General features: G+C 39.5%; 1 protein-coding gene across 1 annotated transcript; it reads right to left on the bottom strand.

Moving 5' to 3' along the window:
• Window positions 1-2139: 2139 nt before the first annotated feature.
• Window positions 2140-2685, bottom strand: LOC145986890 (uncharacterized). The gene has a single exon (XM_083121359.1). The coding sequence runs from the start codon at window positions 2683-2685 to the stop codon at window positions 2140-2142; it is 546 nt and encodes a 181-aa protein (XP_082977485.1).
• Between the last annotated feature and the right edge of the window lie 10726 nt (window positions 2686-13411).

The following is a 13411-nucleotide window of genomic DNA, read 5'->3' as shown; positions in this document are numbered from 1 at the left end:
GATTTCGGGAAAGGACTGCAGCTCCCGAGCCCCTTCCCTGGGTACGTGCCTGCTTGTATTAGTTACAAAATTTCTGTGCTGTTCCAACATCGTGAGGACAATTTGGGAAGTACTTGAAAGCGATATGGAAGCAAATTCTGCTCTCGAAACTATGGGATTCGATGTGATGACCACGTTCAACCGAATGAAAGAACTCTTCGCAGGCCTTGTTCCTCAATATAAATTTTGCTGACTAATTGTAAGTTTTTCTCGGCCTCCTCGATGATGAAGTGGTAGCGTCGCCGCCTTGCAATTAAGGGGTCCCGGGTTCGATACCCGGTGGAGGCACATACTGGTTCGGATCCCCGATTAGCCTTACTGTGCATACAGTGGACTTAAAGCACGAACTCGATAATTGGAAGGTTCTAGAAGATCTAAACATGGCTTTTTATGCATCGTACAACTTTGCTTCTTTTCACCCTTCTTTTACAGTTTTTCTTCCTAAGAATTTCACTGAGTATAACACGCTACGAAACCAGAGGTCCAAGGTTCGCACATTGGACAGGTATTGTTGTATCATGTCTGTCCCATCGCCATTCCTTCGGCTCATCATTCATCCTCATCGTCGCATTTAACCCAAGAGGTAGAAAAGCGGCGTAATATAGAAATATATAAATGATTGATTTGGTTTATTTTACTTAGCTTTTCTGACACTTTTTGGCTAATCGTGAAGATGAAGATACAATTAGTGATGTGAAATTGATGAGAGGACCATCATAAAGAACACACACGCCCAGTCCGGGATTCGAACCCAGGACCCCTGGCATCGTAATGCACCTTGTTAACCACTGCACAACAAATAGAAACAGAAAATGCTTGATAAGTTTATTGCTTCTCCATAATTCATGATTATATTATAAGTATTATTCGCTGTATGACTAGGGATTAATTATGTTTGTATGTCTAGCCAACGTAGCCACCTAAGCGGCAGCAGCTTCCGCATTTGCAGGTGGAGGCTAAATGAAGAAAAATCACAGAAAGTCAGAAATATATACAAATTTTGTAACTTAATACTTATAGAGCATGCAGGCGGCTGTAAAAACAATTGCTACATACCTAGTTTCCTTCCTTAATTGAAACGTGGTTTATTCTTCATTATACATGAGATCAACCACCCTGGGAGTCGAACCCAGGATCTTGTGTGGTAGTCAGACTCTCTTTTAGAATGCCAATGTTTTGGATATTTGGTCGATCAGTCGATCTTGTTCCATTGTTTCCAGAGGAAGATAATCTGGCAGCTTCTCGTTCGACATTTCACTCGCGATGTAGTTAAACGACATCACAAACACTTCGTGATGCTATCTTCTCGCGTTTACAGAAGTTTACCACCGCTCGGACAACAAATCCTACTTCAAACTGACAGATATCAACTGTCCACCAAATCAACAGATGAACCGACCGTTTCGATGTTTCTCCGAATTTTTAGAAAGTAGCCTTTCCCTCCTTGCAGGGCAGGTCATTACCAGGAGGTTTGAGTGCATGTGAGAAGAACCGCTATGTCATTCATCCCCGCGCCGAAAAAAGGACAAGCAATAGAGTTCTGTTCTTGGAATTTGAAACGCATGGGGATATCTTTTCTGAACCATAAAATAATTAACGCAGAAAGTTCTAGCCACCCGTAGCTAAATCTTCCTGTTTGTGTCGTCCTTTCGGCGCCCATGGAGCCAGCGCAGGGCCAGATGAAGAGGAAGTGCGGGTTTTGGGGGATCGAAAAACCACAAAACCATTAACTGCATCCCCTCCCAATACATCTGTTTGTGTTCAACAAGCAAGAAACAGGGAAATAAGAAAGAAATGACTTGCTTGGGTTCGTGCTACTGAAAATTGAAGAAGTCTTTCAAACTGCAAGCAAAATTTACTGAAGAATTATTTTGCAATATTTGTCATCACAGTAAAATTTTCAGCAAATGCAGAACAGTTTCCCGGGGCCACGTGGACGTTTGCCGGGGCCAGTGCCCCCGCGTGCCCCCCCCCTAACGACGTCCCTGCACATGTCCGACACATGTCTTCTATAATTTCAGTGAAAGCTTGCGTAATTAATGTTCTCAAATCCATGAGATTTTCTGGATATTTTGGAAAAATCCTTTCCTTCAGGAATCCCTACAGGAAATAGTCACAGGGATTAAGGTCTGGACTATTGGGAGGCCAATACTGACCACCATTAAAGCGTTCTGGAAACCTGTTTGAAATGACGCGGAAGTTGAAGATCTCGTGCAAGAAATCCAAGACCACATTGGCAGTATGCGGTCTTGCACCATCCTGCATAAACCATTGTGTGTTAAATGGCAAATCCTTCACAAGAAGCTGAGGAATAAATTGATTACGAAGCATGTCCAGGTAACGCTCACTGTTAACATTTTCATCGAAAAAGAATGATCCAATGAGTCCATGCGTTGAAATAGCGGCCCACACTGTAATCCTGGGAGAATGGCTTTCCTTTTGATGGAGAACTTGCGGATTGTCGGTAGTCCAAAATCGCATATTTTGTCTATTTACCACTCCATCCAAGTGAAAGTGAGCCTCATCCGAAAACCACGTATTGATGATAACATCCATATGTGCCTCAGCCCATTCAGCGAATACCAGTCTCCGCTGAATCTTTTCTGGTGTCAGTTTCTGCACAACTGTTATTTTATAGGGGTACATGTGAAGATCACTTTTGAGAATTCTTTGCAGAGAGTGTCTCGATATACCCGTTTGGGTAGCTGCTTTTCTACAGGACTTACTGGGGCTTCTTTTAACACTTTCGATGTTTTCCTGCGTACGGACACTATTCACTCGCGGTCGTTTCGGTTCCAGTAATGTCCCTTGAACCCGCAATTGTTCATGGAGTTTGTGAATTGTTCTCTTGCTTGCAGCCCAACGTGTGTTGAATTGGGCGCGGAAACGTCTCTGTGCACCAACAATGCTTTTGGTTTAAGCGAACAACAACACTATTGCTGCACGATGTTCTGGCGTGAGCCTCCCTTTGTCAGCCGTGCCGCTACACTGGACTGGTAGCGCTACGGTGAAGATTCAATGAACTACAGCCTCTGGCAGTAAATCTCCATGGATTAAGGTTTCCTAGGAAAAAAATGTTTTAAAATTAATACAAATATTAATTTCATTCAAAAAGTAAATGGGGTATCATTTCGTGCGCCACCCTGTACATATATTAATCAGAGACATAATGAATTTAGCCAACGACTTGTTAAAGACTGTTTGGGAATCCCCTAAGAGAATGCAAATATTTAGGAATATTTTTCATGTGAATGAGAAGACTGGCCATACTGAAGTGCGACCACTTTGCCCTCGTCGGTGGACGTTGAGAGCCTCCAGAATGCAACAGATCTTAAGGAACTATGAAAACCTTCTCAATTTTTTAAAGACATTTTCTGAAGAAGATTCTACTGACGTAGCATCAAAATTTGCTGGATACCTGGAGACAATGCTTCACTTGAAGACACTTTTCTTTCTCTCCGTCTACTGCCATGTGATGGGTCCAATAGAAGAGGTAAACTGTAAGATTCAGTTTCCACGCATTGGTGCTAAAGAAGTGGAATCAAAACTAAAATACTTGACTGACATCTATCAAGAAAAGCGAATGAGTTTTGAACAGTTCTGGCAGAAATGCACAAAGGGTGAACCCAGCCTCGTTGATGAGCCAGAATTGCCCCGGCAACGTCACGTCCCTAAGAGACTTTAAAATCACAAGTTCTACACTCCAAAATAGCATTATAAATCAATATACACTGACGTCTGTGACACAGCAAAATCATGTGTTAAACAAGGACATGAATCTACAGGACTACAAAAAGTAACAGCCGTAGACAAAGAATGCATCTCAGCTGTGAACAGTTGCACAACAAACTTTCAGCAAACGCGAGAATTCTTTCGCCAAGATTTGGATGCCGATAGGCTCTCCTTACACATGTCCATGCTTGGTGACATTACCAAACAGAAGAAAGTGGTTCTAACCAAGGTAGATAGATATTAGGTAAAGCCATCCGAAGATTGCCGATCTTGCACGAACGCGTGACGTCACCAGAGAGGGAGTGAGCTCGGCTCAAGCAGACGGCCCCTAGCATTTATATGGGAGATTCAGAGAGCGAAAGTATATTATTACTTTTAGGAGGGGAAAATTATTAATTGTCATCCTCCAAGATGGTATTGAGGCATCCTTTTAATGATTAGTAACATAATTGAAAACGCGCTACTTTTAAAAGGGGACAAATTACATGTGAAAAAATGTATTTTGAAAATCCATATTCCTGAAACTTTCTGACCGATGCGCTACAAAGAAAGTTGCGTGTTCTCCTTTAGAATTTTCATTTTACAAATCGTAATATAATTTTAACAAAAACGTGACATGCTAAAGAAGAATGAAAGAGTTTTAAAAAATAATTGATTAATTGACTTAGTTTATTTTACTTCGCTTATCTGTCACATATGGCTAATCGCAAAGATGAGAATGCGTGATGATATGATGAAATTGAAGAAAGGAAAGTAGACCCATGCCCGGGCGGGGATTCGAACCTGGGGGCCCTTGGCATCGTAAAGTGTTGTGCTAACCACTTCGCCACGGAGGTCAGCATTACAAGGAAATAAACAGAAAATGACAATCATATGGCATCTACGTTTTAATATGCAAGAAACATTTGCGAGGAGGTTATTGAAGTAACAAATAATTACTAGACGTTGTGATGAAAATTATTAATATATCTGAAATATCGAGAGTTGACCTTGCAGTCTCTAAATATACTTTTAGGGTTACGTAAAACCTTTACTCAAAATTGCTAGTGTAAATTTATAAGCTATTAAAATTTAAAACTTATTCCTGTTCGAAAAAAGAAACTGCCAAGTCAAATTAATATTTCGTATCAATACATATATTTTTCTTTCATGAGGCCAGGACAGTATTTGGAGGAGACTGTGGCTTGGGAAGGCTATAGCCCCGGATCTCGAACTGCAAAGGGGCTTCCAGTGGGAAAACATCGTCCAGAAGAAGGGGCGAAATGATTCTTTTTAAATGGCTCAAGAATACAAAGATATAAGTGGACATTTGACAAGCTTAGTCTAAAACTTACAACTGAAATCGTACATACGCGTGTGTGTGTGTGGGGGGGGGGGTGGCTACGTGAGGTAACACAGTGGAATATGATTCACAATACTAAAATTAAAATAAATATGTGGGAAGAATAGAAATCAAAATATGTTGTAGCTAGTGACTGCGCAATAGAAAAGATGGAGGGGTAAATCATATTTTCCCGGGGCAATCATGTTTATTATTCCTTTACATACGACACAAAAATGCATATTTTGGCTAAAAGAGCATTCATTCATTTATTTATTTTTGTCGCTATACAGGGGGCAGATAAGAGAGAGAGAGAGAGAGACAGAGAGACAGAGAGAGAGAGAGAGAGAGAGAGAGAGACAGAGAGAGAGAGAGAGAAATTCTCCTGCCCCCCCCCCCCCCTTGTAGTGTGGTCACTGTCTATAGCTATGCTGGAGAAGATTGCACCAATTAATACGTTATTAAATAAAACAGATACTTTTAAAACTTTTAATCAAATTATTTGTGAACTATGTTTAAATTTAGAGAGAGCACATACCTATTTAATTTAATTTGGATGAGTTAACTTCTGAAGCCTGCCATTTCCGAGCCTTCTTCCGGTGTAACTGCTCTGCCCTTTGAGCCCTAGCTGCTAAGTTCAGGTGGCGGAACGAGCAGAATACTAATTAAAACAAATGTGTGACAAATATATATAAAAAAAACAACGTGTTGAAGCTATTGACGGCGCCAAAGAAAAGACAGAAGAGAAACGTGGAGAGTGCAGTGATATTTTACGGGAAGTAGTCACGTTTATTACACCCTTACATTTACATACAATATTAAAATGTTCTGCTTTTACCGGGCCTCCCCGATGGCGCAGTGGTAGCGTCGTCGCCTTGTAATCAAGGAGTCCCGGGTTCGATACCCGGTGGAGGCACAAGTGGTTCGGATCCCACTTTAAACTGTAGGTCCAGTCCCGATTAGCCTTACCGTGCATAAAGTGGACTTAAAACACTAAATCAATAAATCAATCAATCAATTCTGCTTTTAGATCTCGCACAATGCCTTTTTCACAAAAATGGGCAATCCCGCATTTTTTATAACAATCTTGTCTTTTCGTTTACTTACGCAATTACCGACTGGAAAGGCTGTGATATTTTAGATTTCTTCCGTTAGTTTTCTGATAATAGTTTTCACAACTTTCCATATCATTTAGGCATGAATTCAGTTGACAAGAACGAAATAATCTTATTTTAAAACATAGAGCAAAAAGAAATCCAACGCGCTTAAGTTAAAACTCCCTTATATTGGAAGCCTGGAGACAACAAAACAGGGGTTCCTTCGTAACACGATTTCTTGAAAACCATTTTACACATTTGAATCAACTTTGTGATAAATTGATTAGAAAGGATGAATCTTAACAGTAAAAGTTGTAACTTTTCCCCTGCTACTATATTTTAGAAGATATTCGTTGTCAAATATCTCAATATTTGCATAAGGAACCAGCCTTTTCCGCGCCGAGCTTCTCGATGATGACGTCATGTATCCACGGACAACTGCGCATACGATCTGCGCCGCCGAACGAGCACCCCCTGGTTCTAACTACCATGCGTGACATAAGGAAGTTTCTTTTGGAAGACAGCACCCTCTAGGAGCTTCTGCTTGAAGTTGCCAAATTCATGATGGTCCTCCGCACTGTGAAAATGACGACAGCCACAGCCGAAAGGTCATTCAGTGCTATTCGCCGACTAAAGACATATTTGAGATCTACAATGGGGTAATATAAATAAATACTTTTCAATAAAAATGTTAATTATCTAAAAAAACAAATGAGCAGACACAAAAGACATAAAGAGACTTTGAAACATTTTCTAAACATTTTTCATGTTACATTTCATTTGCATGAGGAATAGCTGCTTAAAAATCCTATACGAAGACGTAATTTTTATTTATAAAAAAGGGAGGGAATGAGTCATTCATTCATTTATTTCAGTGATCAGATCCCCCCCAATAATTTTGACAAGTCGGCGCCCATGATCGTGACGATGAGGATGCATGGTGAATTATTGAAATAAAATTAATATTTCTTTGTGTATGTAATTATTAATTTTTATAATTATGTAAGTAAAATAATAACGAACATTGAAATAACCATTTCTTGCTGAGGATTCGAACCTGCGACACCTGACACTTCAGAGCGTGCTAAGATAACAATTGGGAAATTATGCTTGTAAGTAATGTTTTCACCCAAAAACAGTTCTACCACCTCAAAAACATTGCTTCAATCCGAAATTATCGCATTCCTGCGACAACGTATGTCAATCTCAATCGGCCCTTTCAACAATTATCACAAATTCCTGTAACCGAAATAATATTATATGTGTGAAATATAGAATTTTAGGTTGACATTTTTAGAAGGACAGCGGACCCCTTGACCATACCCTTTCCTCTCCTCTCCTTCTCGCCCATGATGTGGAAGAAGGACAAAGACGACTTTCGTAATCGCTGATATTTAGAGTAAATACAAAATATCACTTGGTAGTTTGCTTTTCCCCCAGTGTGATTTGATTTTTTAAAATTTTGATTTGGCGATATAAGTCCACTTCATGCACAGTAATGCTAATCGGGACAGTTAAAGTTGGATCCGAACCACTTGTGCCTCCACCGGGTATCGAACCCGGGATCCCTTGATTATAAGACGGTGACGCTCCCACTGCATCATCGTTCCCCAGTGTGACTGGACACCTTCAGAGTAAGACAGACCCGATTAGGCGACTTAGTTCTTTTCTGTCTATTGAATATGGCAACACTGATCTGTATCCGGTAAGGATCACCGGCAACTGCGCCGGCTAAACAGCCCACCTCGAGTTAGGGAGTAGAGGATTACCCCACATTTAAACCTCGCTGCGCTTTGAAATTGCATTTCCATCGGTGGCCAGTAGATGGCGCGGCCGTCTTCTTTTGCTGCTCGCAGTAAATAGAGGGGGAAGATTCATTGTCCCACTGGAGTGTCCTTCACCACAGAAAGGACAGGGGTGGGTTGTGAAACAGGTTTTCTGAAAACGAGGGGGGAATATATGTCTTTTTCTGATTTCATGCAGTTCGTGAATTTACGGAATGAGGACTTTGCCAGGCAGCTACATACCCTACCAGGGCGCGAAATCATTGAAGATTGATTTTGGGGGGGGGGGGACAAGAAGATTGTGGTCTACACAGACATACACAAACTATACATATATATTATGTATGTGCATGAAACTTTTCAAATTTTCTACCAAGCAACTGAGAAGAAAGAGCCTATATGATTAATATTTATAATGTTATTAACTATAAAAGTAAATTACTAAACATGTAAAAATACATTAGTATTTAATACATATAAGGGAATTTATTTGATATTTTTTATGTATCAGATATTTATAACTGCCTTCTCGATTGCGCCGTGAATACGTTTTCGCCTTGCAATCAAGGAGTCCCGGGTTCGATACCTGGTGGAGGCACATAGTGGTTCGGATCCCACTTTAAACTATCGTTTGACTGACTTGTTATTGATTTTTAGTTTTGGTTATTATGTATAGGTTTTCTACCTACCTGTGGGTGATCGCGGCGATAGGGTTGAAATAAAACATTATCTCTTATGCCTTTAGAATCGGTTTGGATGGAAGGGGGAAGGGTGCGTGGTATTCGCATTAACACAAGGTTAGTCGAGCAACTGTGCAGAATAAGGTTGACTAACAATGGCAGTGAGCCTAAAGTATCCAAAGTAAACATATATTGCTTAAATATGTCTGCATTATACAGTGACTCAACTACAGGGGGGACAGGGACTAATGCGAGCAATTACCCCTTCGATTTCAAATTTTATGCAAATAAAAATTCATTTTGTAAAATTTTCTTGCTTGTTTCGCTCGCATTATCTGCTATTCTTGTTTTCATCAAGTTCAGAGGGGCGGCGGGAGCCAGCCATTGGGCACGAATGATCTAAAAAAAGTTGTAAAAAGAGAATGCCATGGCGTCCAGGGAAATTAATTGCGCACTAATAAATCAATATTGTTTTCAATTGCACAAATTGGATCTAAAAATTTTTGAGGTATCTATCTGCATTTTTCCGGACCTTCTCATCGGACTAAAATGTATGATATAAAGTAATCCCCTCACATTAGCCTTCTAATACTAATAGTAACTAATGTATTCAACAATGTGCTCATTTCTGTTTTGGGGGTTGAACTGGACCTCTAGATTTCCAGTGTTAACCCAGCATCACAAGTTCAATTGAAATCTAGTAGAAGGAAATATGGAGGAATCCAGCCTTGAAAGACGGGTAATAGGGCGGTGATGGGACTTCATTCACTGAAAATTCGTCACTCAATGAAAGTCGATCGGAAAGACTGAATTCCGAAAAGGATTTCAATTTTAATAATAGTGGACATTATTAATAATAATTTCAACAATAGCATTTATTTTCGATATATTTCATGAAACAAGACCTTTTTATATTAATAATAGATCATCAGTGCTGGAGTTGTGGGTGTGGAGAAGGAGTGCAGAGGGGTGCTTTTGCCCCAGTTATGTTAATTTCCATTAACCATCCCCTCCTGCTAGGATAATTTGCATAAGCATCCCCCACTTCTTCATTGTCTCCATGCTGATCTACACAAAGACCCTCCTCGACCAAGAGGCCTCCCCGATGGCGCAATGGTAGCGTCGTCGCCTTGTAATAAAGGGGTCCCGGGTTCGATACCCGGTGCAGGCACAAGTGGTTCGGATCCCACTTTAAACTGTAGGTCCAGTCCCGATTAGCCTTACTGTGCCTAAAGTGGACTTAAAACACCAAATCAATCCAATCCTCCTCGACCAAGCATACCAGCTATAGGAGTATCCACTTCGAGCACTGTAGATCATAAAATAAAAACACACTGGAAAGAAGGAAATGTCCACAGAATTTCAATATGGAAGAAAAATGAACTTCACAAAATGCCCCCAAATAATGGTAACATTTAACCCATACGCTCTGAACCCTTAGGGCAAAGGGATAATTCGACTCCACATCAAACTGAGTTTTGGGACCACTTTGAAGTAACATGGAACAGGTGTAAACTATTTTAGAGTTTTTTTCAGCTCTTATTTGAATATAAGAAGGCTTAGAGCCATCTTGAAAATATTTGATGTGAAGTTACATTCAAATACCACACGTAAAATTAAAATTAGTGATAAAAGTTCATGATTTATCAAATTTAATTCTTTATATTGTGCAGCAACAAAGCAACGACTGGTTGAGTAACTGGATCTTTCTATACTGGATTCATGCAAGAAATAATAAGTTATGTCAGCGTTTCCTTAAAAAACGCAACAAAAGTTTTTTAGTGCCTAAAAACCTATTTTGCTTGTTAGAACCTATTTTAGGTTCCACTGTTACCTGTGCAATACAAAGTGGTCTGATCGGTGTGGTCTTGCTCACTTTGGCGTCACTTAAATGCTTTGTGGCATTCACGCCTTGCAAACTAACATTTCAGCATTGAAGTTTGCACCACTCACTATATTTTTGTTGTAAGATTTTCAGAATATAAGATGATCCTCACAGACAAAATTGCGGAGTTTTACTGTGGTTAACATGAAAACAGATTGGTGTCTAACTATACGGCGATGAGTGGATTTTAATAGCAAATTTCCAATGTTGAGTTCTGCCATCGCCGTAGGGTTAGGCAACACACATAACGTTATGCAAGATAGTGCATATTTCAGGATATATGTGTCCCATTTTCATTGCCGGTGACTATACCTAATCAGCAGTATTCAGAAATTTTGAACTATTTTAAGTTTTTTTAACCTACTTCAAGATTTTTCGAGTCTAACTTAAGATTTTTAGGACCTATTTCAGGATTTTTAGAACCTATTTTAGGGTTTTTCGAACCTATTTTAGGATTTTTCGAGCCTAACTTAAGATTTTTAGGACTTATTTCAGGATTTTTAGAATCTAAAAATCCGAAGTCTAGTTATGAGATATGGGATTTTTCCTATAGATGTCCACCTGCGAGCAAGGAAGTTAATTCTGCATTTCGGAGGGGACACATATGTTAAGTTAGCCGGGCCCCTCTGGCCGAACCAGAACGCCCCTGCTTATTATCGAAGATGTATCATATGTTACTGGAAACCGGATTTCTGTCTTGTAAATTAAATTATTTCATAAGCGACACTTCCTGTTGAATTTCTAAGCTATATAAAATTTCAGAAGCAGAGAGAGAGAAAGAATATTGCGGGGATGGTTCTACACCTCGCCACACCCTGCATTGCCGGGCGGCCACTACGCCACTGTCTCTAATTTTCATGATCAATTGAGCTTTCGTGGCTCCCTTCAGTAGCTGTTATGTCAATCTTCGCAGGTTTCAGATTCAAATCTTCTGTGGAAAAATAGCGACACATTGGCTTCGAGGAGGAGGGCGGGGGGTAACCTTGAGTTAGGACTCACTCACTGTCGTAATGTTCCCAAGTTTACGACCGCAACCATTACCCCGATGCCCAAACTGCTCGCGGATCTGATTCAGGTTTGGCCCGCTTTTGAAGGTCCTACAGGCATTTTCTTCCCCCAACTCTCGTGTTTACAATCCCGCCAGAGCCAGTTTCTCTGTGACGCAGGCCCATAGCCAGGAATTTTTAGTAGGGGGGGGGGGGGGCGAAGTCAATCCTGAGGGGGCAAATTTTTAATATATTGTGTTGCATTGGAAGATGCCCCCCTCCCCTCCTCCAAAAGTGATAAGTAACAGGAAAGGGATGATATCTTGAATGAAACTCCAACGAACAAAAAAGTTCGAGCAACATCAAATAACAATATTTCGATAATGACCTTTTCGGACTACCAAAGAATACAAAGATAAAGTTTAACATAAATAGGCTAATAGGGACTGTATCTACGTTATATTTACAGGTCAATAATGTTCATAGACGATTAATATGTACCAACAGCTTTGGGCTTCTCTGCAGAACTGATTAAGGAAGACGTTTATAAATCGTGCTTCATAATGTTTTCCTCTAGTTTCCAGTATGCAAGATTTTTACGCACAAAGGAATCTAACGAGAAACCAAGAACACCATTGTGTTGTGTTAGGCAAGAAAAATAGAATTAATTAAATAATAATGGTTACATATTATCTACACTTTGATGAATTGTGTAAACATTTACATTTTTTTAGACCTACTTGCTAAAACATTAAAATGGGTCCCTTACTCCACCATGGATTCTATTTGCTTCAAATGAAAGACTCTTGCATCACTTCAGACAATCTTTGCCTACGTTAACCATTTTGCAAAATATTGTGTTGACACCTGACAAACAAATAGGAATCCCTTGATTGATCAGCGACTTCTTGGATTACACTGTCATCATTAATATTTCATGTTTTATCAAGTTTTATTGAGGGAAATGCTGTATCCTCTTTACATTTTGAAAAATACCTTCCGTAATGACTATGGTACGAAACCGAAAGATATAAGGGGCCTCCTTCGCTTTACCCCATTTCCGCGGCACGAAGTCTCTGAGCAGCTTATCGTCACCACTTTTTGAGCAGAAGAGTACAAACCCCAAATATCAGGGATTTTTATTCTGATACTAATTTTTACCAGTCACACAATGGCTTAAGATATATGAATAAAATTAGGAGAATCCACTACATAGCAGAAGAGTTGACATAATTATTTGTCAAAAAATTAGGTTGTGCCTGAGGTAGGTTTAACAGACAACTTCTGCTACAGACACAATTTATTATTATAAATATAAGAAAATAAATAGAATGTAATTTGAGAGATTTTCAATCGTATTTATTTCACTGCAGCTTTTTTCTACTTGTCATTTTCTTGAACCTACATTCATAAGGTGCCGCCTGATAACATTGACAACTTTCACAGTGTGTGCAGGACATCAAGGCAAGCAAGTTTTCTCAGTCACTATTTGCGCCTCTAATTCATCTTTCGATGTTACAAGCAATCAAAATAGGCATCTTCTGTCCTTAATGGATGCAATCCCATTGTAAGCTTCGTAGTAGCAAATGTCATTTATTTTTACTGCCGTTTAAAATTCTGAGAGCAATATATAACATGCTATTGAAACGATATCATGCAAACAGTCAGGGTTAAAACTTAACTTTTCCTTTATAAAATGGATATCATAACACACACCTATGTTGCTTACCATATTTGATGCGTTTGCATAGAGAAATGATTCATAAGATTTGAAATTGATATTTACACTCCATAAGATGCTTAGTGTAACCCTATCGAACTACAAATTTTATCGCTTTCTAACCGAAATAATAATTGTGAAACACTATCACATTTTCATCGTGTTTG

The sequence above is a fragment of the Lepisma saccharinum genome, chromosome 4, assembly GCF_977018435.1.
Source record: "Lepisma saccharinum chromosome 4, izLepSacc3.1, whole genome shotgun sequence".
In the NCBI taxonomy this organism is placed as follows: Eukaryota; Metazoa; Arthropoda; class Insecta; order Zygentoma; family Lepismatidae; genus Lepisma; species Lepisma saccharinum.
Note: the sequence above shows the minus strand (reverse complement) of the source record. Positions and strands in the feature narration are given on the sequence as shown.